The sequence below is a fragment of the Lagenorhynchus albirostris genome, chromosome 13 (genome assembly GCF_949774975.1).
Source record: "Lagenorhynchus albirostris chromosome 13, mLagAlb1.1, whole genome shotgun sequence".
In the NCBI taxonomy this organism is placed as follows: Eukaryota; Metazoa; Chordata; class Mammalia; order Artiodactyla; family Delphinidae; genus Lagenorhynchus; species Lagenorhynchus albirostris.
This window is the reverse complement of record NC_083107.1, coordinates 28699732-28726216: the sequence shown is the minus strand read 5'-3', so window position 1 is coordinate 28726216 and position 26485 is coordinate 28699732. Positions and strand designations below refer to the sequence as shown.

Here is a 26485-nt window from a genome sequence, read left to right as displayed (position 1 = left end):
CTGGAACAGTTTATATATCATAAGAATATAGTCTTTTGAGGGTTTGAAAGAATTCACCCATAAAACCATATGGGCTGGGTGCCCTTTTTGAGTGGGTGTTGCACTCGCTCTTTAAAACCTTTTCAGTTTCTCCTGTGATCATTGGTATTTTTAGTTTGTTACTTTTACTATAGTTAATTTTGATAATCTACATTTTCCTAGAAAAACATTCATTACACTGAGGTCTTCTAATTTTTTTACTTATAGTGTTGTGTGGAGTAATCTTTTATAATTTAAACAATTCTCTCTACTTTCTTACTTCTAATGAAATATGTTTGAATTTTCCTTTTTCTTGACTAGGCTAGTTAGAAGTTTTTATTTTTCTCCCTACTTTATTGGACTTTTCAAAGAATCTGCTTTTGGATTTAGATATCAATTCTAATATTTTCTAATTTTTTATTCTCTCATCTTTCTACTCTTTAACTCTCTTTAGACGTATTTTGTTGTTTCCTTTTTAACTTTCTAGTTAACTTCTTGTGTTTATTTTCAATATTTCTTATTTAAATAATGGAAGTATGGTTTCTGCTCCATATGTCATGCTTTTGGCCTTCAGCAAACCCCAAGGTTATATTTATCTCTATTTTTTACACTTAAATATTTAATCTATTTTGAATTTATTTTGGTGTGTTTTCTGAGACTGATTTGATTCCTTTGTATGTAATCTTTTCTTTTTTCTCTGACTAGATGCTGTTTGTAAGAATGTCTCTTTTTCCTTGCAGTTTAAAAAATACCTTTGATCTGTCTAGGTACAGGACTCTTTTCCTTGAATTTTGTCTGAGACATAGAGAATCCTTAAATCTGAGTTGAGGGATGATTTCATTTACTCTTACATTGTTTACCCGAGCAGTTGAAGGCAGGGTGCGAGAGGGGTAGGAGGGGAGCTCTGGAACCAGGCAGCTTGAGAGAGTTGCTCCAGTCTCCTCCCACCAGTCCCAGCCTTGTAAGGTTCTTGTAAGGATCCAGTGAGATTATAAATGTTACATTCTGGTACATAATAAACCCCAAAGTAATGTCTGTTGTTTAGTATTGCTACTACTGGCTTTCTGCATCCCTAATCTGATTTTTCTTCCCACTGTACCAATTCTGCTTTTTACTGCTTCCCATGTGGTTTAAAATTGACTATTGCATTTTTAGTTTCTTGTCATGCCTTCCTTTCCCTCTTTTTTTTAATGTTTTCCTTTTCCTCTTTGTTCTCTCCCTCAAGTTTTGTTTTGTTCCGCAAAAACTATGTCTTCTTGCACTCTACCGAGGATTCCAAATCGTGTCCTGAGAATTTCAGGTGAACACTCTCTTGAATCTTACAGATGCTATTTCCTCCCTGTTTCCCTATACTGGTTGGCCCCCTGTTTTCCCCCTCCCCCTTTATTTACTCTCACAATATCTGGTCAGTGTTGGTGTCTTTCCACAGACAGGATGTGTGGGTCTCTGTCCACCCATCTTCTCAGATCTTTATCTGGAGGACAGGTTAGCGTGCCCAGTTTCTGGAAGATTCTACCTAGCACTCTTGAAGTTGACCTTCTAGATTCTCTGAAACGTTAAAAAAAAAAAACCTTTGAATTATAGATAATTCAAACATACATAAAAGTAAAGAATTCTACAATGAACTCCCAGGTGCCCTCACTCAGCTTTAACATCTAGCTGCTTTCTGTCATTCTGATTTCATCGTTGATACTTGTAATTGGTGGAATACACAAGAACTCCCTTCCAGAAGTCATTGCTATGTGGGCTCCTCCTGCCCCAGCCCCTCCCACTCCCAACTGTGGGAACTGCTGGTCCCAGGATGCGGTGCTTCTTCTGTGATTGCTGTTCCGAGAGTTGGATGTAGAGGTAGAAGGATTGGAGGTGGGGGCAGTGTATCATGGGAGTGGGTGGGAGAGAGGGTATTCTAGGCTCCTCGTGGATCAGAACTCCTGGCATGGAAGGAACCTCTTCTCCAGTTTCCTGGCTGGTGCCATCCCTGTCTCTGAGTCCAAGGACAGACGCTGGTACCGCACAAAGTGACCTTCTGACTTTTCCAACAGCTGCCGTTTCATGCGGCTATAGCTGCGCCAGCTGTCAGCCACCTGAGGGAGAGTTTAGATCCCTGTGCCCCCATCAGTCTTCACGTCTGGTGGTGATGTTGACCTTGATCTTTTCCAGGGTCATCATGAATATTTGAATGGGAACGTGAGAAAGATGTTTATTTGGCCACTAGATGGCGCTCAGGCCATGGGCAACCCCGTGTGGTTCAGGGACCACTGGCTCCCACAGATTGTTTTGGGCTTAAATGAGAATCTTCTTGCCACCAGCTAACCGGTTTTAGATGTGCAGTTAAATAGCTTGATCTATGTAGCAATAAAAGAGTTAGACTTACTGCTCAAACTGGAGCTGTTCTTCCCAAGCTCTCTCTAGGCCTGGAAGGTTAGCCCTTGCCTCTGTCCCTGCCAAGCTTTTCCCACTTGTCCTGAGGCCACCTCAGAATGTCACCCCAACTTTCAGATCTTTGTGTTTTTCTCCACACTGGGGTGTTCTAGAACATCTGGGTGATGCATGGCCCTTGATTTCCTCACTGCTCTCAAAACCCAAACTAAAGCAAACTGTAAAAATGGGTTCTTTCTCTATTCCCTGGCCTCACAGTTCACCAGCTTATTTGATCCAACCAGGAGTTTTTGTTTTCGTGTTTTGTTTTTATTTCCAGCTAGGACAGGACCTAACACTAGCTTCTTAAGCACCTCTGCCCACAAGTTTGCCTGGGCACACTTAAGTATTCCTTGGACCCTGTGCTCCAAAACATTTAGTAAAAAATTGGTTTTTTAATAAGGAGTGCTTTTCTTAGAAGCTGCAGTACTTTCGAAAGGTAACAGGAACATGAGACCCATGAAACCTACACAGATTCTTTTATAACTTTGTACGTACGAAAATCGTGCTACATAAATAGCACTCAGGCAGTTTTTTCCACAGCTACGAAATCCAAAGTTCGTTTCTTTTTGTCTTTGGAACGTAGATGATGAGGATTTCCCAGCAGTTCTTGGTTTCTCCTCCTGCCTGGCGCGGGCTGGTGTCAGGCAGCCAAGCCGTGGGCGTGGGAGATGGGCTGAGAGGCAGAGGCAGCGGCAGGGCTGGCCGCAGGTAGTGGCCTCAGCTTCTCCAGGAGACGCGGGGTCCCGGGCTGGGAGGGCCTGCCCTCTGGCTTCCCCAGGTGAGGGAGCTGGGCTGGGCTGCTCACGCCACAGAACTGGGAGCATTCATCTGTGTTTTGAGGCTTCCCCAGCCCCTATTCCTTGGGCTTAGGGAAAACACACCAGAACACTTGTGTTTTGGCAGAAGAGTGATGAGGATTAAATAGAGGCTTTGTCTTGGTTGGCTTCACTGGTGACGCTGCCCTTGACTTTATGAGCTGTCTGCAGACACAGGGGAAGGACCCAGGATGATCCTCAGCTCCTGGAGACCTGGGACCCTGCCCCCAGATTAGGAGCCATTGGCCTCAGTTGTCAGCAGGGCCGTGTCTCAGCATGCCTTACACTGTGCCTGTTAGGTTTGCTGAACAAACGAATGAATGAGTGAGGGAATTAGTGAAAAGGCGTGGTTGGGAACAAGTCTACTCTGCAGCCCCCTAACTCGGTCCTCCCAGCCACCAGAGGCACGTGTTGTTCAGATGGCTGGTAGGACAGGGGCCATCTGTGTCTGGGCTGGGCACTAGTTTGCAGCCAGGATCCAGAGTTGGTCTGTGGGTGGAAAGCCATGTTTGCTTCTGCAAGAAGCACGTGGGGGTCGGAACTATGACCTCGGCCTCATTAGCCCTAGATAACTGACCGGGCCTGTTTGTAATCATTTGGAAGGAGCTTAAAGTGGAATCTGTTTCCTTCCGGCGGGCCCTGGCCGTGCTCTCCTGGGGCTGCAGCTGTGCCCGTGGCGGTCCTCTGTGGTTGCCGAAACTCCCCTGCGACCAGAGGCCTCGCTCCCCCACTGATGAAAACCTATTCCTGTGGATATGAAAATGGCCATGAATTATGGTTTCTGCAGCTCTGACTTCTGCCAGCTGGCATTCCTAGCTGAGGCCTGCTGTGGAGAGCTGAGTGGGTGGGTCCCAGGGCCTCAGTTCCCCCAGAGCCTCGCCTCACTGCCCTCCGTGCTGCCCTCTGGGCTCACTTGGTCAGCTCTGTCCTCGTATCCAGGCTCCACGTTCCCTCTTCTCTTCCCCACGCTCTTTCTTTCTGTGTCTCTCCTCATTCTTCCTTCACAATGTTTTACTCAGCTCTTGGCCCTTAACTCTGATCATGGAGCTATAGGAAAATAGCAATAGGTATTGTTTTTTGAAGGAGACCAGTAGGTAAAGGTGATCAATGAATGAAAATAATTTAGGGTTTCACCAAACACAACCCCAGGTCAATCAGGACCCCAGACTTGGCTACACTTAGATGGTTGGAGGAGGAGACAGGGAAGGTCAGACTGTGGGAAGAGGCAGAATCGGAGAGGACCATGGAAGGAGACTGAGGGCTGCCTACTCTTTTGGGGGCATCTTGTACCTGCCTATAAGCGAGGGACGGATTCCAAGAGGCCGAAAGTATGCCAGAGCATCTCCTTTCTTGCTTCTCTTATTTCTAGACACTCCTCACCAGCATCTAGGGTATACCCAAGAGTAGAACCTTTAGCTAATGGAGGGTTCCTGGCACTGTGCTTCATTTGAAACGGCAGGTGTCAAAAGCCAGATCCCAGTGCCTGCTGTTGTGAAAATGCAACACGGTGCCTTCAGTGGTAATACTGGAAATAACCACTAGGTGGAGATCTTGTGCCTTGAAATGCTTCCACTCAGGGCAGTCAACCTGCCTGTGGCAGGGACCGCTGGGTGTGCCTCACTGCCTAGCTCTGGCCCTTTCACGTTTCCCCCACCCTTTCTTTGCATCTGTACTTTGTTTTCCTCACTTATCTGGGTATAATATGGAAAAGCACATTTTCTTTATTGTGTTATTTCTTTTTTTAAAATTAATTAATTATTTTCGGCTGTGTTGGGTCTTCGTTGCAGTGCACGGGCTTCATTGCGGTGGCTCCTCTTGTGAGGAAGCACAGGCTCTAGTCACGTGGGCTTCAGCAGTTGTGGCACGTGGGCTCAGTAGCTGTGGCTCGTGGGCTCTAGAGCGCAGGCTCAGCAGTTGTGGCGCACGGGCCTAGTTTCTCCGCAGCACGTGGGATCTTCCCGGACTAGGGATCGAACCTGTGTCCCCTGCATTGGCAGGCTGATTCTTAACAACTGCACCACCAGGGAAGTCCGTGTGTTATTTCTGGAATGTATTGAGTCAAGTTTCTGGTCCAATTTCCAATCGGCAAACAGAACTCACAGCCATGTAGGCAGACACCGGTGGGGAGAGACCCGAGCGCTCACTAGGGCACTGGGGCTATCTCTGGCTGAGGGGGGTGCGCTGTTGACTTAGTGTGTGATAAATTCACAGCTGGGCTGGGGTTGGGGCCTCGGGCCACATCTGTCTCCCCTTCCAGGAGCTGCGTTTCCATCTGTCTGTCTGCCAACTGTCCATCCACATGCCCCATTCACCTAATCCGTCCTCCACCCAGCCATGCCCATCCTAACCCCTTTTCCATTTCTTTACGCTTCAGAGGAGTCTGCAGGTGTGGTCACGCCTCCTCCAGCCACAGACCGTACGTGCTTTCACCTCCAGGATGACAAGGGTGTGGGCCTTGTGGTTTTTGCTGGAGGGGCAAGGGTGCTGTTTGCCGGGAATTTTTTGATTCGCCTGAGGTGGGATTGAGATTCTCCACCACAATCCCAGTTTACCTTTGGCTGTTACCTCTCAAACGTGGTTGAATATGTAAATTGCTTGGAATGCTTTAAAGGCAATTCCCTCCCACTCTCTAAACCCCTTCCAGAATCTGCTGGGCCCTGGAGCTCAAAAGAGTTTAGTTCTTCAGCAGGGAAGGGGTAGAGCAGGCAGGGGAGTGCATGATGAGGCAGGGGCAGTGTAAGTCCTCTTGGGGCCCAGGAGGAGGAGCCCAGGGTGAGTTGAAAACTCCTGAAGTTGAAATTTACAAGGTAAATTATAATCGAGATGATTAGTACAGATAATTAGTAATGCTCACAACAGTTCCATCAGGCCTCCCACCCCTGTCCCAAATGCCAGAGCCCAGCGTGTGCTGGGGACTGGAGGACGAGTGATGCTGGGTGCAGGGCTCTGGGGGAGGCATGCTCCTGTCTTCTAGTTGGTAATATCTTATGCCTCAGGGATGGGCTCAAGCCCCGGAGCTCACGCCCAGGGTCTGAGCGCTCAGAGTTTGCAGTCGGTCCTTGGGTCTGGCTCGAGTACTCCCTTGCTGAGGCCATCTATTTTGTGCCTGCCTTGCCCCACCCATGATCTTGTGGATTGGAGCATCCCAGATGGTACCTGCTCCTGGGCCCACCTCCCACCTTTGCCATTCTGGAAATGGCCTCTTCCTTCCTCTGGAAGGGGCACCCTGGCTTTTCAAGATTCTCAGAATCTGGCCAGTGAAGTCCCGTCCTGGGAAACTTGGCTGTCAGTTGGAAAGTCATGACGTTAACAAAAGAGAGCCTCCAAAAAAGGATGGAAATGATGTGGAGAAAAGATCTTCCCTCATCGCTAGTGTCATTCTCAAACTCTCCTCCAACTCGCTCCACTGAAAGATCGTTCTTTGCACAATGTAGGGAAGGGGAGGGATGCCAGGATGAGTCAAGGCTGTTAGATGGTCTGTCTCAACTTCATAAGGACACAAGGGTGGAGGAGACATGTGCCTGGGGGCTGCCCTGTGTGTGAGGTGGCATCAGGCTGGGCCCCCTCCCTGGCACCTGAGAGATGGAGTCTCTGGTCACCAGGCTCCTGGGCCTCCTTTGTGCCTCCCCGCAGGCCAGATGGCCTGAGACACAGATGTAACTGCAGGATGAGGAGGGCATGCAGGACAGGGTATGGCCTGAGAGAGGCAGGGCAGGGGAGGCCCCTGAGCCCCAGCTTTGCACGCTGGCTGAGCGCATGCGCTTTGAGGTTAGACCATGTTGTGTCGTGCCTCTGTGTAGTCGTGTATTCCTGCGCCTCGCTTGGCTTCAGTTTCCTCATCTGTAAAATGAGACTAATAAAATCAATGCAAATCTCCACATCTCAGCATGGTGGTGAGGATTAAAGGGACGTACGGGAGACAGCTCTCATGGGTGTCACTGTCCTATATACATTTACGGGGGCTGCATCCCATGCATGTGCGAGGAACTGAGGGCTGGTCTCCGGCCCGAAGGTGGCTGGGTGGAGTGCTAGAAATCTCGGCTGGGCGGCCCCTCTGATCCGCACCTGTGTCTCCCAGTGGATGACCATCTGGGCTTCCTCCCCACCTTCGGGCCCTGCTATGTCAACCTCTACGGCAGCCCCAGGGAGTTCACTGGCTTCCCGGACCCCTATGCAGAGCTCAACACGGGCAAGGTGAGTCAGACAGGAACCCACAGCCCCCAGATCCCCAGGCCTGCATACAGGGTCTTCCCCCCTGGCCTGGGCAGTATCTGCAGTTGGCCTGGACTCCAAGGGCCTGACGGGACTTGAGTGGGCCCAGGGTCTGGCAGCCATCCCCTCGGAGAACCCTTCTTCCCCCTGACCCCCTCCTGGCCCCTCCTTCCCTCCCACTCCCTTCCCTTTGCCTCTCCTTCAGGGCCAGCCTGACCCCCCCTCCCCTCGCCCCCCTAATTTTCCTGGCCTGTGGGGGTCCAGCCTCCATCTGTCTCAGGTTTCATTCTCCCTGGCTAGGTTGGACTCTGGTGCTGACCATCAGGGTGGCATGTCCCATGAACTCTCTGGGCCACCGTTTCCTCACCTGCAGAGTGACGGGGTGTGGCTCAGGGCCCTCCTGGTTGCCCGGGAGGTGACTGACCCCAGGGCCAGACCAGGCTCCTTTCCTTCCCCTCCTCCCCTCCATCGACCCTGCTCCTGGTGACCCAGCCTCCCCTCTCAGGGGGAAGGTGTGGCCTACCGAGGCCGGCTTCTGCTCTCCCTGGAGACCAAGCTGGTGGAGCACAGCGAACAGAAGGTGGAAGATCTCCCTGCGGATGACATCCTTCGGGTGGAGGTAAGGGGCGTGGCCCTGGGAGGGGCCAAGAGGGCGGTGGCCAAGTGGGGCTGGCGGAGGAGGGCTCAGTTCCACCCACACTCATGTGCCTTCACACCTCTGGGCCTCAGAGTAACCCAACACCTACCCTGCCTCCCTAAGGAATGTTCAGAGGCTCGAAGAAGATAAATGAAGGTTTTTAAAGTCTAGAGCTCAATGCACAATGAGAGGCTATTTTATTAATAATAATAATGTAAGAATAGCTAACCCTTTAATCACTGACTGTGTCACACACTATGCTGGTGACACTCTTTTTTTTTTTTTTTACATCTTTATTGGAGTATAATTGCTTTACAATGGTGTGTTAGTTTCTGCTTTATAACAAAGTGAATCAGTTATACATATACATATGTTCCCATATCTCTTCCCTCTTGCGTCTCTCTCCCTCCCACCCTCCCTAGCTGGTGACACTCTTGATGTCATCGAGTCCTCCCAGCACCTCCAGGTGGCTGCTCTGAGTATCTCCATTTTACAGATGAGGAGACTGAGGCTCAAATGTGGCAGAGCAGCACGTGGTCGAGCTGGGCCTTGTGTCCAGGAGACAGCTGTATGGAGTCCTCATGGTGGTGCACACTTTCAGACTCTGTAGTCAGGCAGTGCTGGTTTGAGCTCTGACTTGACCACCTATCTGTTGTATCAGTTTCCCTATGTGTAAAGTGGGGGTAATGATTATATTCCCCTCATAAGATTGTTGTGAGAATTAGAGTCATTCATACCTGCATGCAGTAAGCACTCAGTAAGTGTTAGCTGTTACCACTATGCACATCATCTAAAAACCCAGTCGTAGAATCCCTCTTCTCTCTGCCTTCCACAAAGGGGATCGTAAAGTCATCTCGGTTCAGGCCGGGGTGTGTGGTTGAGTGCCTGCCATGTCCTCAGCCCCGTGCCCGATGCCCAGAGGGGACAATGGTATTCATTCATCCCACGCACGTGGCAGCCTGCGCTGCTGCAGAGCTGGCTGGCATGGTGGAGAGCCCCAGTGGTGCAGGGTGGGTGCTCTGGGTGGGGGCATGGTGGCTTAGAGCCTTCGGCCCCCTCTGAACAGCAGATGCGGGAGACCAGGCTCCCCGGGGTGGCGGTGCCATTGCTGTTTGTTTGGATTAAGGAGCAGCATGACCTTGGAGGCATGGACCTTATTAGAGGAACATGGCCAAACACACAGGCCTGGAATGTGTTTGCTCAGTTACTAACCAAATCTGGGCTGTGGGGCAGAGCTGGACCACTTGCCACCCATCCGTCCAGCAAGGATTTATTGGGTGCCAGGCATGGCCAGGGCCTGCGAGACACGTGACCCCTCCCCATGCTGGTGTCTTCTTCCCTCCTCCCCCTGACCCCACTGCTGCCCTCTCTGCCCCCAGAAATACCTCCGGAGGCGCAAATACTCGCTCTTTGCCGCCTTCTACTCGGCCACCATGCTGCAGGACGTTGACGACGCAGTCCAGTTTGAGGTCAGCATCGGGAACTACGGGAACAAGTTCGACACGACCTGCCTGCCACTGGCCTCCACCACCCAGTACAGCCGGGCGGTCTTTGATGGTGAGGCCAGAGACCACGCGCCTGGCTGGGACCCAGACCACTGAGCAGTGGGCTGAGCCCTAAATCCTGCCCCCTGGGGAAAGCTGCTGGAGGCTCGCCCAAAGGCTCTGGCCCTGGGCACACCTGTTTGGGGGACCCCCTGGTTTGCTTCCCCCCCACCCCGTGCCGCCTTCCCCTGCTCATCTCCAGGTGCGTCCCTGCTGGGACCCATAGATTGGGCTCTCGAAACCAGCAGTGGTCGGCATTGATCCTGGCTTGTGGCGATCAGTTATCACAGGGTGGCTGTGGGCTTGGCATAGAGATTTTGGAGAGTGTGGGATTCCCAGGGCCCTTCTAACAGCCCCTCGGTTCTGATGTGTTAAGGAGTCCTAATGAGGGTGGCAGCTGCCTGCTCCACGCGGGAAGGGAACTCTGGCCCCTCGTCTGGGCACTGGGGGATGCTGGCCGAGCCACGGCTGTCCACGGGAGCTCTTAGTGGGGGAGCAGGTGCTCGCATCCATCCTCCCCTCGGCCCCCGCACTGCTCCACTCCTGGCTCAGCCGCAGGCCCTTGGGTCCTTCCAGGCTGCCACTACTACTACTTACCCTGGGGCAACGTGAAGCCCGTGGTGGTGCTGTCGTCCTACTGGGAGGACATCAGCCACAGAGTCGAGGCTCAGAACCAGCTGCTTAGGATCGCTGACCAGCTGGTGAGTGGAAGCTGGCCCCACCCCCAGTAACCTGTGCATGCACCCCTGGTGGGTGTCTTCAGACCTGCTTCCGTGGGTGCGAAGCCTGCAGACCTCATGGTGCCTGGGGTCCCCTGAAACCTGACCAGGCCAGGCTTGTGATCCTGTCCTGCCTACTGGGAATAGAGGAGAGGGAGGGAGCACAGCCCTGGGGGTGCCCCCAGTCTGATGTAGGAGATAGCACAGAGAAAAAGCTGAGGGAAACTGAGCTGGGAGCAGAGGACAGAGCCACCACCCATTCATTCCTTCATTCGTTCGTTCATCAAGTGCCTTTGACTCTTGCCACGGCAGGAATTGTGCTGGGAACTCCTAGCTAGACGGTGGACATGAACAGGATGCTGCCCCTGTCTTCACGAGTCAGCCTAGAGTCAGCTTAGTAAAGCAGAGTGTAGGTTCACCCACCCCTCTCCTGCAGAGACTCAAACTCACATTCTGCTCCGGGAGTCCCTAGGGAGGGTGGCTCGGAGGGGAGAGGGACCAAGGAGCATCAGGAAGGCATCGCGGGGCAGCAGGGGGGCCGCGTCCAGTGAGGGGGGTTGGGAGCTCGTTAGGATGTCCTTGCAGAGGTCCAGGGGAGCATGATTTGGCCCTGGGAAGGAGCTGACCTCAGGGAAAAAACTGAAGGACTTGAGCTGCCAGGACTTGGTGGTCTGTTGAATTGGGGGCCGTGAGGAGGGACTCCGGTGACTGGGGAATTGGGAAGCTGGGGAGAAGAACAGGGTCTACGAGGTCAGGTGATGAGTCCTGTCTTGGATATGGCCGGGGGTTAATTGTGGAGGCTGGGAGTTGCAGGCCTGCTGCTTGGCCAGGGAGCGGAGGAGAATCAGAGTGGGCAGAGGTGTAGAGGCCAGGGTGAGACGATCCTGGCGGTGGTTCCCAGCCCCTTCTGTGTGTGCCTGGGGTGGAGGCTCACCCGCGAGGTGTGTGGCCCGTGGGGACATGGGGAGGCAGGCGTGGCCATGCTGCTGGGGCCTGCGAGGGGCAGCAGGGTGGAGGGAAGGGGGTTGGAGAGGCTTGGGCAGGTGGAGGAGGGAAAGTGGAAAGGGAAGCGGGGGTGGGGCTTTTAGAGTGGCTGGGAGGGGATGCAGGCCCCAGTCAGGGGCCGTGGTGAACCACACTTTCCCTGAGACCCAGAGCTCTGTGGCAGGGAGGGGACCAGCCCATACCCGGTTTCGGAGAACTCGGAGTCGATGCTGTGCAAGTCCAGCATCTTCTGGGCCAGCTGTTCTCTCCAAGCCGTTCCCTGCGGGCAGGGGTTCGCTGATCCTTCCAGGGCCTGTCTGTGCCCAGCATGGTAGTCCCAGGGTGGAGCACACGGCACGCGCTCAGGAAGGTTGAGGTGGGGAAGAGGGTGGGGGACTGAGGGGCAAGTCCTTGGCCTGAGGGGTGTCCCGTGAGAGATCTCCGCCTCCCAGCTCAGGCCTGAGGCCCAGGGAGGAGAGCTCCATGGAGGAGACCAGGTGCCGCTGGGGCACAACCTGGCCACAGGAGTTTGGAGAGGGCAGCCCCGTTACTGCAGGATGTCTGAGCGCTCCTGAAGGAAGGATGAGGGACCCAAGCCTGCTTGGGTGGCAGGACTTGGAAAGGAGGGAGGTGCCAGTGGGGGAAGTGGAGGCGGCTCCAAGGTCACTCACCTGTGAGACCTTAGACCTGGCTTGACGGGGACCCGTGGAGAGCCCGTGGGGTGGGCGTCCCAGGCTTGGGAATTTGGATCTGTTTGGTGTGGGGAATCCTGGAAGCTTCTTGCTGGTTTGTGGGGTCTGGGCTCTGCCTCTTGGCTCTAACCATTCTCTCTTTTTGGTGGGACCGGGCTGTGGTGACAGTGCCTGGGGTTAAGGGTCCATCCCACGGTGACTCTCCCAACCCCTGCCTGCCCGTTCCACAGGAAGCCGGCCTGGAGCAGGTCCACGTGGCCCTGAAGGCTCAGCACTCTGCCGAGGACGTGGACTCCCTGGTGGCTCAGCTGATGGATGAGCTCATTGCAGGCTGCAGGTACGGGCTGCCTGGCACCCACGCGCCCTCCCTTCCTGGCTCGGCCGGGCCCTTTCCCCGGGAGTGTTCGTGTGTGGTGGTGAGCGACTGCACGTCTCCCCAGCCACGCTTGGCCAGCAGTCCAGCCCATGCTGAGTCCAAAGGTGGTGGAGCCAGCGCGGGGAGTTGAAAAGGTGACATTTAGAGCAGGTCATAAATCTCCCGGCAGCGGCGGCAGCTGTGGGCCCGCCGGGGCGGCCAGGCTCACCTGAATGGGGAGCATTGTGTCTCTGATCCCCGACCTCTTATTTCTCTGATGGAATCTCCAGGAGGAGCTGGCTGGTGGGAGGGACGGCACCCCTCCTTCCCCCAAGGCCATGTTGGGGACCACAGTGTCTGTTTAGCCTTGTATTAGCACAGCTGATGGTCACCTTCAGGAAAAGGGGGCGCTGGGGGGTGAAGGAGAATGGGGGGCTCCGGGTCCCGGGGCCCTGGCAGGAGGGGGAGCGTCTCCTCCACAGCTGGGTGACTTGGAGCTCACCACTCACCTGCTCAGAACCTTGCTTTCCTCATCTTCAACCTGACATTAAGAATAAGTGCTTTCTAATATCACACAAGCAAAATGCCTGGTCCTTAGGAAGTAGTTAATAAACGGCAGCTGTAATTATTATTGAGAAGAAGAAGCGTGAGGAGATTTAGATTCTCATCCCATTAACCACCCTTGTGGCTTTGGGCAACTTCACTTCTCTGGACCTCAGTTTTCCCAGCTATTAAATGGACTTAATAATAAACAGCCCTCTTTCTACTTTCTATGGGATTAAGCGTAAATATATGCAAATGTATTCTTTGCCCGCTCTAAATCTTATCATCCCAGCCCCCGTCGGGAATGCATGAGAAATGCCTTCGTGTTGCAAATCAGGAATCCGTGACCCTGGCTGCCTGCCACAGTGCCGCTCTGGTCCTTTGTACCCCAGTTGGGAAGTGCACCTTTATCAGAAATGACCCTGCCTCAAGCCCTCCTGGGGGTGATGAGGCAGAAGTGAGCAAATGAAAGAAAGTGTGTTGGGGGCTTGAGGCATGTGCCCTAGTAGCTCAGAGCAGGTGTATCTTACGCAAATCAAAATCAGAGACGCTTCCTGGAGGAGGGGATGCCCTATGTGAACTCCGGAGGGAAAGGAGTCAGCCTTTGGAGAGCGGACTGCCGGGCACAGGCGCAGAAGCCCCAAATGCCTGCTGCCTCCTGGGGCTGCAAGGGAAACTGCAGTCCAGAGGCGACAGACCTCCAGGGTTTGCTAAGGCAAGTTCAGCCCTGGGGGCTGTTGGGGCACAGGGATCCCCGGGATTCAGACGCTCACTCCTGCTGCAGCGTAAGAGGTGGGCTGGGGGTGGTGATGAGGGGCAACTGGACGAAGGCTTCACCCAGGGCAGGGACACGGGGACGTGGGGTGAGAGAAGCAGAGGTCAGCGACATGGGGACATGGGGTGAGAGAAGCAGAGGGCAGCGTGGACTCTTCAGGAGGCATCATGGTGGTAACAGCCTCATAAGGAACACTTGCTGTGCCAAGTGCTGTTCTGAGAATTTCACATGTATCAGCTAATCATAAAAATCTCATGAGGTAGGAAGCAGAGTGATCCACATTTTACAGATGAGGAAACTGAGGCATGGGGAGGTGAATTGCCCAGATTCATGCCTCTAGTGAGGGGCTGAGCCCCCTCGCCGTGCTGCTCTGTACTGGACAGGCTTTGATGGTGGATTGAGTGTGAGGGCCCAAAGAAGGTCCAGAATGATTCCCTGGCTCTGGCCAGAGCAGGTGGGTGGAGAGCAGAGCCGCTTCTGGAGGGAGTCAGCGGGTTTGGGGGAGGATGAGGAATTCGGGGCTGGCCGCGTTGAGTGGCAGGTGCCTGTGGGCATCTGTGGTCTGGAGGTCAGAGGTCAGAGCGAGGCTAGAGGGGCACACGGGGGTGCGGTCAGCAGAGGGGGCTGCCGAATGACTGGCTGTGCCCCACTGCCCGGCCTGACAGCCTCGGACGCAGAGGGTGGGCCCCGGCTCTCGGTTCACTGCGTTCTCCTTGTGACTCATGTGTGGTATGGGCCTTGGCAGGTCTGAGGTGCCTGAAACGTCTGAGATGGGTGGGTCCCAGGTCCTGGGCTGTCACTCCGCTCTCTCAGGGCTCTGTTCTTGGCGGGCTTGGCTAAGAATGCTTATGCCAAAGCCTGGTCCCCTTGAATCATTCTCCTGGGGGTAGATGGTGGCCAGGGCCCTCCTGGGGAGCCCGGGTCGCAGGTCAAGGGCTTGTGAGGAGGGTCCCATCCCCTCAGGAGTGCACGCATGGCTTTCTGGGGAGAACGCTGGGCCTCAGGACCAGTTCCTTTGGCACCACCTGAGGCCACTAATAGCCCTGGGGCCGCAGCAAGAGAGCTTCCACCCCCGCCCCTGGCCCGCTCTGTGCTGAGCGTCACAGCTGATAGCAGGGCAGCTGGGCATGGGGGACGTGAGCCAGCTTGCCACAGATGACCTGGCTGCTCACCCATTCCTCCAGCCAGCCCCTGCCCAACATCCAACATCAGTGTCCTTCGTTTGGTCAGACCCCTCCCTGCCTCCTCTCCCTGGGAGCCCCTCTCCCCCTGGCCAGTGCCGCCCACTCTTTTCTTCCGGATCAGCCTTCTCCTCTCATCTCTCAACTCATGGACACAACTACCAGCTGCACACCTCCACCTGGGTGTCCACCAGCACATCCAATTCGTTCTCTGTGATCTTCCTAACGGTGCGGTCCGCTTCGACTTCAGCCCCGCGGCGGCTCCTGTTGCCTTTAGGAAAAGCTGCAGCTCTCCTCTGACGGGTGGGCCGCTCTGTCCCCACTGCCTGCCTTCTAGACCTCAGCAATCTTCCCCTCTAGCCCTTCGGAGCCTCTGTGCTGGCTCACCCCCCAACCCCACCTCCCTCCCACCAACGCCCACCTGCCTCCGAGCCTTTGTCTTGTGCCCATACCGCTCCTCTGGCCAGAACGCCCTTCCCGCTCTCCTTGGCCTCACTAGCTCCTGCTGGCCCTGCCAGTGCAGCCTGAGGCCACTTCCTCCAGGAAGGGCTCCAGACCCTGAGGATTCTCAGGGGGATCTAGCTTGCTTGCTTGTCTGTTCCAGGGGACCCCTGAGGGCAGGGCTGGGTCTCATCCCTGGACCCGGCCTCCAGCCAGGACCAGCAGAGCTGTTGCTCGTGGGGAGTGAGATGAATGAGCCAGCGGCCAGTTTATCTTTCAGGCAGGACACTGTCCGCTCCCAGGCGGCTGTCCCTGTGAAAGGCACCCACTCACCTCAGGGGCAGGCGGCAACCTTGTGAGCAGCCCAGCTCTGCTCCCAGCCTATGCTGAGCCCTGCCTTGGGCCCGCCTGTCATTTCCAAGTCAGCCAGCATTGGCAGGGCGACTGCCCCTGCTTGGGGTGGGGGCAGTGTCATCCAGCCTCCTCTTCCAGGTCTCCCTTTCTTTCTGTACCCTGTTTTGGGCTTTTTGGGGGTGAGGAAGGGCTGAGACATCTTGTTTGTGGCAGTTACAGGTCCCGGCTGTTTCTTGGGGAGTCTCGGCTGGGCTGGTAGCCTCCGTGAACATCTCCCTCTGGTGGTCTGCCCGGCAGTCCCTCTCGGCTCCCGACCCAGGCCGGGAGCATAACTCACCCTGGTTGGCTTGCCTCCCCATATCCCACTCCAGACCCGCCTGCCCCCACCCTCAGGCCCACTCACGCCTCCTTCCCTGCAGGCCCAGCCCAGGACTCTGGCCCAGGCCCCCCTTCACCCACCGAACATGCCCCTCCGCCGCGTTCGAGTGGGCTGGGGATGGAGGCCGCCCCTCTCCTGGCCTGGGGCAGCCCCATCCGAGGCACCCTCGGGGCACTAAATATTATATTACTACGGGGTGTGCAGTACGTGACCTGAGACAGGCCTCGGGGCTTAAGTTTCCCGAGATGGAGTTTGCGTACTGCTCCCCCCACCCTAAAAATTCAATTAAAAAAAATAACAGGAAAAATGTAGAGCGCCGAGGGCCTGCCAGAGTGGTGTATCTGGCGGCGGCGGTGCCGCTGCACTCGGCGGTAATTGGTTCTGCATAGCTCGGGGAAATTGGCAGAAAAATAAATCAGCCGGGAGCCGGGAGCCGAGACACTGTGGGGCGGGGAGCGTGAGGTGGGGCAGCAGATGTGGCGAGCGAGCGGGCCTGACTGATGTCCTGTTTGGGAGTCAGGGGCTTAGCGGGGGTGGGGGGGTGGGGGTGGGGCAGCCCCCCTACCCTCCAGCAGGGATGATCTAGAGGGTCCTGCCTGGCGAGGAAGAGCACAGACGCCCCCTCCCACCCCACTCCATCCTGTGTGACCCTTGCGTGTGCACTCACTGACCCTGGGGCTTCGGACGGCCAGGGGCAGCCACATAAAGGGCTTTTAGGGAGCCCGGAGAGGGAGCCCAGCCTTTGGATGGGGGTGGTCAGAGCTCTTCGCCTCTAAATGGGGTTGAGCTTAAACCCAACCCCCCGACTGGAGGCTTAAGGCTGTGTTTCTGGGACTGCGTGTACCCCCAGCTCCTCTCCAGAGGCTTCCCAAAGCAGAGGGTTCTGGGAGGGGTGTTGTGCGGCCGCCCTGGGTCGACACATCTGTACTGCTGGCTGCCGGCCTCCCCACAGCGTCTGCAGTGGCTTGTCAGGGGTCCATAAATTTCCTCCTTGAAGAACGTGTGCGCACAACAGAATGGATTCGCTTCAGCCAAAGGCAACCTAGTGCTTGCGCCTCTGCTCTAGGAGGGCGCGGGGGGGAGGGAGGGACCCACTGGGCCTCTGGGGACGTGCACTCAGGTGGGCAGAGGGGACTCACGACTGGAGGCTTGAGGATAGGTTCCAGACAGGCAGCCCCAGAATAAAGGGCTGGGGCGCTTCAGAGTGGGGGGCACACTGGCCAGTGTGGCTGTAGCAGGCTTCCTGGAGGAGATGGCTGGAGGAGGCACCCAGGGCACACGCCGCAGCCAGCAGGCAGGCTGAGGGTGGGAGACCCGTGGGGGGCCTGTGCACACGTGTGTACGTGCCTGCCTGCACCTGGGCCTGGGCGAGCGCCGGGCTCCTGCTCGTCGGGTACATCCCGTCTGTCTGTCCGTCGCAGCCAACCCCTGGGTAATGTCCAAGAGACGCCCTCCGCCACCCACCTGGACCACTACCTGTACCGCCTGCGCACCCGTCACCTGAGCCAGATCACTGAGGCGGCCCAGGCCCTGAAGCTCGGCCACAGTGAACTCCCCACCGCCCTGGAGCAGGCTGAGGACTGGCTCCTGCGTCTCCGTGCCCTGGCAGATGAGGTAGCTGCCCCTGAGAGGTGCCTTCCTTCCTGCCTGGAGTGTCAGAACTGGGAGGGATGTGGGGAATGTCTGGACCGTGATCCACACTGGCTCCATTGCTGGGTAACCTTGGGCAGGTGACTTAACCTCTCTGAGCCTCCGTGTCCCATTCACAGAAGGAGGACAGAGGATGCAATGGGATACTGGGTATTGTAGGGCCCAGCAGAGCCTGGCATTTAGTAGGTGCTCGATAAATGCCCCCAAATGTGCTCGATAAATGTGCTTAATAAATGCTGCCAAAGTACGTCAGAGACAGAGCTGGGACCAGAACCGGGGCTCCCGGCTCTAGGTTCAGCGCCAGGGGCTGCTCCCCCAGGGGCCCAACTCCTTCTGCCCACCAACCTGTCTACCCCTGGCCTCAAACCTGCCTCTCACGGGACGCTGCGTTTCCTGCCCTCCTGGATATCCCTGAGCCCCAGGCCTGAGGAGGCTGCACCTGCAGTAACTCTGCATCTATACCCTGACCCCTCTGCCCCTATCCCGCTCTGCAGGGAAGCAGGCAGGCCACAGACGTGTCCAGAATGAGGAGGAAGGTCTGCTCATATGTCACAGGTGGACACAGCTGCCACCCACCCTGGCCAGAGCCACCTGGGACCCCCGGGGAAAGGGATGGCGAGGAAGGATCTCCCCAGAAGGAGTGTGCAGAGAAAGGCAGGGCCTGCGAGCGGCTTCTGGAGGAGTGACTTGTTGAAGGGGAGAAGGGAGTCCAGGAGGTGGAAGGGGTGCTCAGGCGGGGAGGCAGCCTGCAATGTTAGTCCCTGAGAGGCAGCTTCGGCTCGTCCCCAAGCGGGGCCTTGGACGTGTGGCCGGTTACCTGGGGGCCACTGTGTTGCTCAGCCCCAGGACGACCCCTGGCAGTGGCTGGGGACCGTCCGTTTGGGAGGGTCACAGGCTGCCTCCCGTGTGTTGGCCCCGACCCTGGAACTCTCACGCAGATTGTGCTCTGGCTGCGAGGGGTTAAGGTGAAACGGCGCTAGGGACTGTGAGGGAGACCGGAGAGAGCCTTTCTCAAATTTGAGTGTGCATCCGAATCCCCCGAAGGCCTTGTTAAAACTGGGTACAAGCCCTACCCGATCCCGCATGTCTGGGACGGGGCCTGAGAATCTGCATTTCCAGTGAGTTTCCAGGTGGTGCTGCGGCTGCCCTGGGGACCGCACTTTGAGAACCCTTGGTATCATGGTTCGAAACACGCATTTGGAATCAGAAAACCCTAGTTCCTAACTTCTTTGAGCCTGAATTTCCTCACCTGTGCCTGCCTCTGGGCTTGCTGTAGGGATGAAGGGACACGGCCTAGGAGGTGTTGAGGGAGTGTACCAGGCATCAGCTCTCAGCAGGAGCCTGGCTTCGAGACCCAGCCCTGCCCCACTGACCACACCGCTTAGCAGCCTTGGGAGAAGATGGACTTAGCCAACTGGCCGCCTCTCCTGAGTGTGGCAGCTGGGAGCAGTTCTCACGCCTAGAGGCTCAGAGGGGCTCAAGGGCCCTGCAGTCTGGGCTGGTCCCCATTTTCAGAGCCCCGTGTCAGCAGGCCCAGAAAAGGGCCAGACCCCCAGGGTCCCCGCTGTTAGAGGGAGGAGGGATCGTGTGTCCTCTGGGAAGGCGCACCCCTTCTGCGGATTCGCTTCTGCTCTCAGGGGTGAGGAAGGGGGTGGCACCTTAAGTGCAATGTCATCTCTAGGGTCAGATCAGATCCTCCGATGTCTCCCCACCGGGAGCCTCTATCTACCCACCCAGTGGAGGGGATCTAAGAACTTGGGGCTCCAGGCAGGAGTGTCTCTTCCTAGAAAACGTGAACGCAGCTTAGTGAATTCCTGGCGGGCTCCTCGTGGGAGCCGGGGGCAGCCTGTCACCCTATCCCTGGGGGCTCAGAGCTACTGAAGACAGGGGTGCCCAGCCAGCCCTGGGAGGTCAAGGGGGTGGCTGGGGGTGGGAGCTGGGAGGAGAGGCCTGGGGAGAGGGGGCTGAGGGTGTGGGCTGGGCGGTACTATCTCCACCCTGACTGCCACCCTCTCTCCAGCCCCAGAACAGCCTGCCTGACATCGTCATCTGGATGCTGCAGGGTGACAAGCGGGTGGCGTACCAGCGGGTGCCCACCCACGAGGTTCTCTTCTCCCGACGGGGCACCAGCCACTGTGGCAAGAATTGTGGAAAGCTGCAGACGATGTTTCTGAAAGTGGGTTGTTTCTCCTTAAGTCATGGTCATACTTTGTCACCCCCAGGGTGGTCCGCACCCCTTCTGTTTCCCCTCCTGTTCTCTGTCAGACTCCGAGTTTTTAGACTCTGCTCTTGGAACGGACCGAGGGCTTGCGTAAAAAGACTTCCCTTCTCCCCTCTCCCCACAAAGTCCCTAGACCCCATGCACCTGGTCTGGAAAGGGAGCAGGTGAGAATTGGAACCAGGGGTGCTGGGAACGAAGGAGGGGCTGACTCCCGAGGCTGTGCTCCCCTCCAGCCAGCTCCCTGGTGGGGGGCCTCAGCCCTCAGCTCCCACCGCCAGCCTTTGGGAGCCCGGGCACAGACTTGCCTCCCCCCTCCCACCTCCCGAGGGTTTGGCTTCAGGTGGAGTCACACGTGGGTTCAGGTTCCTCCCTGGGGGAAGGCTGGTGTCTGGGCACCGGCTGTGCCTATGGCTCTGCTCCATCAGAGATCTGGGAGCAGGTAATCCTGTCCCTCCAGTCACCCCGCCCCACCTCTCCTGCCCTTTGTCCTCCTGCCATCTTCTCTCAGCCTTGGTGGGTGGGTAACAGGGAAGTGAGCAGGTGCCTGGAGGCCCCCGTCCTCCTCTCTGGGTTCATGTGGGGACACAGAGCCCAGGCTGCTTGGTCGGGACAGAATTCGGGGAAATCTGAGCTGTGGCTGTCGCGGCCCAGGAGAGCGTCCCGTGGGGAGGGCCGTCCCTCACCATGCATGGCTGACTCCAGATGGCTCCGCCGGCATCGTAAGCTGCCTGGCCTTCAACCCTCTCTCCCCACGTGTCTCTTCCCATCCGCACCAGGACCTCCTTCCGTCTCACCTCTTCCACGAAGTTGCTGTGGACTAACCTTAGCCTTGAACCTCTGAGTGGCTACTGGTCGACCCATTCGTACACTGATCAGTCATTCTTGCTGCCCCCTGAGGTGGGCAGAGGAGACAGGTTTCAAAGGCCCGGAGCGTGTGGACAGGTTGCAGGGCTGGCTGGAATCCTGTGTGGTCTTGGGCAGATTGTCTAACCTCTCTGAATGCTGTTTTCCCACCTATAAAACAAAGATCAGGCTGCCCTGATCACAATTTTGAGGATGGAATTAGGTAACACAGGTCAAGGGTCTGACTGGAACTAGGTGATCAATGAATATCAGTTTTTTTCTCCTCTTCTCCCTTTTTCCTTCTGGGGAGAGGAGGCTCTACCAGCACCATGACTGGAGGCCAGCGCAGGGCCAGGGATGATCAGATATCTGCGTTTGGGTCATTGGTACTTCAGAGGAGAGCCGGCTTTGCCTAGAAAGAGGGCGGGGGTGTCAGGCAGCGGGCTGCCCCTCCCACCTCGGGGCATGTTCCTCGTGAGATCCTAACCTCCTAGCATCCTGCTTTCCTCCCTCCCAAGCCAGCTCCTTGCCTGGTAGGGCAGATGGGAAAGGAAGTCAAGGAGCGGCCACATCTGAATGGGGTTAACTAGGGAGGGCTGTCAGGCTGCAGTGGAGGTGGGGCTGCAGGAGTGGGCCTGGTGGATGCCGGTGAACGGAATCGGTCTCTGACCTCTTGGCCCCGCAGCCTCGGGGAAATGCAAACTGAAAAATTTCCCTGATCCCGAGCAAGGAAAAAAAAAAGATATAGGATTGTTTCTCGAAGTCTTCCCCACTGAGTTTATGAGCCCCGCCAGTAGCTCCTGAGCAAGCTCTACAAAAATGTTGGCAGCAAGCGGAGACCAAGAAAACATTGGTGTTTCTTAACTTAAACCAAAGTTGGAAAAAATGAGCACCAGCAGAGAGGGAGAGGAGCCCCAAACTAGACATTTCTTTATTTGCTGTTGCTATTTTGGGTCCAGCAGGCTGGCCCTGTCTGGGGGAGGGCAGGGGAGAGACTGGGGGCGGAGGGAGAAGGGGGGGGGTCAGGCATTCCTGCCATCTCCCTGGGGCTGGTGGTTTGGTGGGGAAAAGGCTGCTAACCACCCCAAGGGAGAGGACACTGAAGCGAGCAGCCATGGGGAGGTTTCTGGGGGGTGACACTTGGGGTCAGGGGCTCCTCCAGGCTTCACCGAGGATGAACCAAAGGCAGAGAGGCTGGATGGAGGGTGAGACTGTTAATGCCTTGCCATGACACCCCTCCCTGACCCTCTTACCCGGCCTGGGCTCTCCCTCCGGGGATCCAGGCCTCCTCTACCAGTTAGAGAGCCCTTACCTCAGCCTCCCTTTCCTCCTCTGAACCCACCAAGACTTTCTCGTCTCATTCAGCTCCGCGTCCCAGAGGAGACCCTCCTCTAAGCTCACACACATGAAGCCTGGGTAGTTAATGTATTACTTCCTCTAAGGAACCGTGTGTTATTCTAAAAGTGAGGCATTTCTGCTCTTCAGGCCGTATCTGACCCTTGATTTCAGTCAAAGGGTGAAGCAGTTGCGGAGAATAAATTTTTTATGTTGGGTTGTTGTGGTTATTCCATTTTGGCAGAACTTCTGAAAGTTTCAGGATAAAAAGCAGTTGAAGACCAGTGAATAGTGGTTAACAGGCTGATAAGTACTTAAAAGGGTAGGGATATCAGATGATACACTAACATCCAGCCAACCGCCCCCCCCCAAAAAAAACAAACTGAAAACGAAGGGAGAGGCTTTAACCTCCTCCCCTTTCAGACCTTTCTATCTCTCTTTTTTTTAAAAAAAGTAATTAATTTATGTTTGGCTGCCTTGGGTCTTCGTTGCTGCACGCAGGCTTTCTTTAGTTGCTGTGAGCGGGGGCTACTCTTCACGGCGGTACGCGGGCTTCTCATTGCGGTGGCTTCTCTTGTTGCGGAGCACAGGCTCTAGGTGCACAGGCTTCAGTAATTGTGGCTCGTGGACTCTAGAGCGCAGGCTCGGTAGTTCTGGTGCGTGGGCTTAGTTGCTCCGCGGCATGTGGGATCTTCCTGGACCAGGGTTTGAACCCGTGTCCCCTGCGTTGGCAGGCGGATTCTTAACCACTGTGCCACCAGGGAAGCCCAGACCTTTCTATCTCTTATAAAGACATGTTCTACAACTGCACCATTAAATATGGTAGCCGTATATGGTTATTTAAATTTAAATTAATTAAATAAAACTAAAAATTTAGTTTCTCAGTCACACCAGCTACATTTTAAGGGCTCAACTGCCACATGGGGCTAGTGCATTGGACTGTGCAGATATAAACCACTTCCACTGTAGCAGAAAGTTCCATTGGACAGTGCTATTCTAGAAGAGAACAGAAATGAGGATGTGGTGGGAGAGGGGAGAATGGGGGCTCCTGGTCTAGACACGGCTCGTCTCTGCAGAGAGCATCTAGATGGGGAGGATGCAGTCTTCTCCTTTGATGGGAAGGAATCTTGGCCGGTGGGGGCGTTTCTTAGTCATACACCCCTCTTCCATGAAATTCTAATAAGTCCTCCAACAGAGCACATACCTGATGGGGTGTCAGGCTGGTATGCTCAGGCCTGGAGGCTCCCCCAAGTTGAGACATACTGACCCTGAAGGGGACTGTGGGTTTCTCTCCTTCTCTGCTACCCAGTATCCAATGGAGGGGGTGCCCGGAGCCCGGATGCCAGTGCAGATTCGGGTCAGGCTCTGGTTCGGGCTCTCTGTGGATGAAAAGGAGTTCAACCAGTTTGCTGAGGGCAAGCTCTCCGTCTTTGCTGAAACCGTGAGTGCCTGACCGCCTGCCCACCCTACCCCCGGCCCCAAAGCTACCGCAGCCCCACTCACTTCTCCGTTGCTCACTCTCCAGTATGAGAACCAGACCAAGCTGGCTCTGGTCGGGAACTGGGGCACAACGGGCCTCACCTACCCCAAATTTTCTGACGTCACGGGCAAGATCAAGCTACCCAAGGAGAGCTTCCGCCCCTCAGCTGGCTGGGCCTGGGCTGGAGACTGGTTCGTGTGTCCAGAGAAGACGTGAGTCGTGGACAGGGAGGGCTTGGGGACCCCGTCTGCCCCAGCCATTTCTCTGAAAGGGCCTCGGCTCTATTCATCCCTCTGTCTACGGCCGCTGCCCCTACGCTGGTCATAGCGACTTCCATTTGAACTCTCCCGGGACTGGGGGATCACGAGGCAGCATTCTTTTCTGCAAGGGCTCTAATGATTGGAAAGTCCTTTATGATTAAACCGAAGCTGGCCTCCAGTGGGCTTTGCGTCCACTGGTTACGGCCTTTTCCTCCAAGATACCACAGAAAGCCCGCTCCCTTCTCTGCGTGTTAATCCCTCCTTCAGTGCCCCTCAGAACAGCCTCGTTCATCCTTCTCCATCTCATCGCCATCTCCACCTCCTTCTCCTCTCTCTCTTTTCCAGTTCGGTTGATATTCAACAACTGTTTGTTTGGTTTTTCTTTTTACTTTTGAAAAATTGAAGAGTAACATATATTGTAGTCATGTACTCAAATCTTAAGTATATAGCTCGATAACATTTTACATTTCTACAACTATCTATTGAGCTTCAACTACCCACCGGGTTTTCGACGTCTTCAATTGGCTTCCTTTTCTCTTTCTTTATCTTGGTGGTGACTTCCTCTTCTGTCTGCAAGTGTCTCCCTGGGTCTCCCCTTGACTCGCTGCCCCTCCTCTCTCTCCCCTCATCTCTCTTGTTGTTGGTTGGGGTGAGGCTGACACAGGAAGGTTGGCCCAGGCTCTGGGGTGCTCTGCTGGGGGTTGTGGACGGCCTGGGGTTCTCTTCGGCAGAGGCTCTGACCCGCCCCCGCCCACAGCCTGCTTCATGACACCGACGCGGGCCACCTGAGCTTCGTGGAGGAAGTGTTTGAGAACCAGACCCGGCTCCCCGGAGGCCAGTGGATCTATATGAGCGACAACTACACGGATGTGGTAAGGGGGTGCTCTGGGGGCAGGTGGCCTCTGCTTTCCTGGAGGCCTGGACATTTGGGCCCAAGAGGGGCCTGTGACTGAAAGAAGAGGAATGTTCTCCCCTGCTCCCAAGTCCCCAGCGTCAATGCCCTGGTCTCCAGAGGGACAGTGTGTGAGAGCTGGCAAGGGTAGGACACTGAGCCCGAGTCACACCTGGGGCTTTAGAATATATGTTGTCAGGTGGCATCTTCTCATCTTCCCTGATCACGTCTGTCTCTTCTCACGCTTGCCTGGCCTGTGTTACCCCAGAACGGGGAGAAGGTGCTTCCCAAGGATGACATCGAGTGCCCGCTGGGCTGGAAGTGGGAAGATGAAGAGTGGTCCACGGACCTCAATCGGGCCGTTGACGAACAAGGTGGGCAGCACGTGGAGCCCAGTGAGCACGCGGCAGACTCGTGAGGCATGCTGGAAGGGGGCACAGTTGAGTGCAGGCCCCTTGGGCCTGGGGTTCTGGCCTTCACTGGGCTACTTCATCTGGGGGACTTCCTGGGTGAGCCCTCACTGTAAATTACAAATTGGGAGTCAGTGGCCACTTGAAAGTCTGGGAATGTACCCCAAATGGAGAGATGGGGAATGGCCAGGCAGTGAGTGATGGGCACCTCTCCCCCAGGCTGGGAGTACAGCATCACCATCCCCCCGGACCGGAAGCCGAGGCACTGGGTCCCTGCTGAGAAGATGTACTACACACACCGTCGGCGGCGCTGGGTCCGCCTGCGCAGGAGGGACCTCAGCCAGATGGAGGCGCTGAAGAGGGTGAGCCCAGTCGGGGAGGGGAGGCCAGCTGGGCACAGGTGCACACCTCTGTGCAGGGGACATGTACAAGACACACGGGCTCACTCGAGATGCTCGCAGATCGTACCCAGCACTCACACAGATGCACACGGACAGAAAACATCCAAATGCCCATGACCAAGCAAGGGGATGCACTTGGAATTCACGCACAGACCTGGAAGGTGCGAAGGCGTATCTAGAGTGTGTCTGTGGCTAGGTGTCCGAGGGGCAGAGTCTGAGACAGGGACTCGGCTGCACGCAGTTTACTGAGGCAGTGCTCTCAGAAGTGCCAGGAGCAAGGATGTGGTCTCCGGCAAAGTCAGCTTTGGCTTGAGCTGTGGTTCGGGAAGGGGCTCAGCCTGGAGCGCTACAGAATCCTCCTCACCAGGCAAGGGGGGTGGGCTTAGTACGGTCTTAGCCGTCAGTCACTGGCTGGGGGTTGCTGGGGGCGTGCTGGAGGGAGCCTGTTCCCTCCAGCACGGCCAGTTCCCTGGAGAAGGGGGCCGCTGGTCAAGGGGCTTGGGTGGGCTTGGTCAGCATTAACCGGGGGGCATGTACACGGTGTGAGCACACATGCCCACGGCCGTGCCCAGATACTCTTGGGACACAGACAGGTGCAGAGTGAGCTTGTGTGGGCTCACGAGTGCCTCTACCTGCTCCTGGGGTCACACAGATGCCCGTGTCGTGCACAGCCTCAGGGCCTGCCTCCCTGGAACCCTCTTGGCCTGCGTCCTTCCTTCCCAAGCGCACGTTGGAATTTTGGCTCGAGAACTAGGCCTCCCCCAGTCCGGGAATAGCCTTTGGCATGACCCGAGTCCCTTCCTCTCTCTCTGGTCACAGTGACTGTAGAGAGGAAGGTCACTGGGTCCCAGGAGAGGCAAGGCTTTTGGGCAGCAGGCTGTTCCTGGTGGCATGAACCAGACTCCACTCTCCCTGTGAGGGCA

At 55.9% G+C, this 26485-nt stretch overlaps 1 protein-coding gene across 29 annotated transcripts in view; it reads left to right on the top strand.

The window, feature by feature from the left end:
* The window catches only part of DYSF (dysferlin), a 222709-nt gene that overhangs the window by 86471 nt on the left and 109753 nt on the right, over positions 1-26485 (top strand). For 19 of the 29 annotated variants that reach the window (XM_060168906.1, XM_060168912.1, XM_060168910.1 and 16 more), the window contains 13 exons: positions 5629-5670; positions 7333-7448; positions 7972-8085; positions 9483-9660; positions 10224-10348; positions 12273-12379; positions 17492-17684; positions 19741-19896; positions 23429-23560; positions 23645-23811; positions 24617-24731; positions 25020-25125; positions 25381-25523. In XM_060168906.1, the coding sequence (XP_060024889.1) occupies positions 5629-5670; positions 7333-7448; positions 7972-8085; positions 9483-9660; positions 10224-10348; positions 12273-12379; positions 17492-17684; positions 19741-19896; positions 23429-23560; positions 23645-23811; positions 24617-24731; positions 25020-25125; positions 25381-25523 (1694 nt within the window). The remainder of the gene's footprint in view (positions 1-5628; positions 5671-7332; positions 7449-7971; positions 8086-9482; positions 9661-10223; positions 10349-12272; positions 12380-17491; positions 17685-19740; positions 19897-23428; positions 23561-23644; positions 23812-24616; positions 24732-25019; positions 25126-25380; positions 25524-26485) is intronic. The other 10 variants (XM_060168916.1, XM_060168908.1, XM_060168922.1 and 7 more) reach the window with 1 other exon arrangement.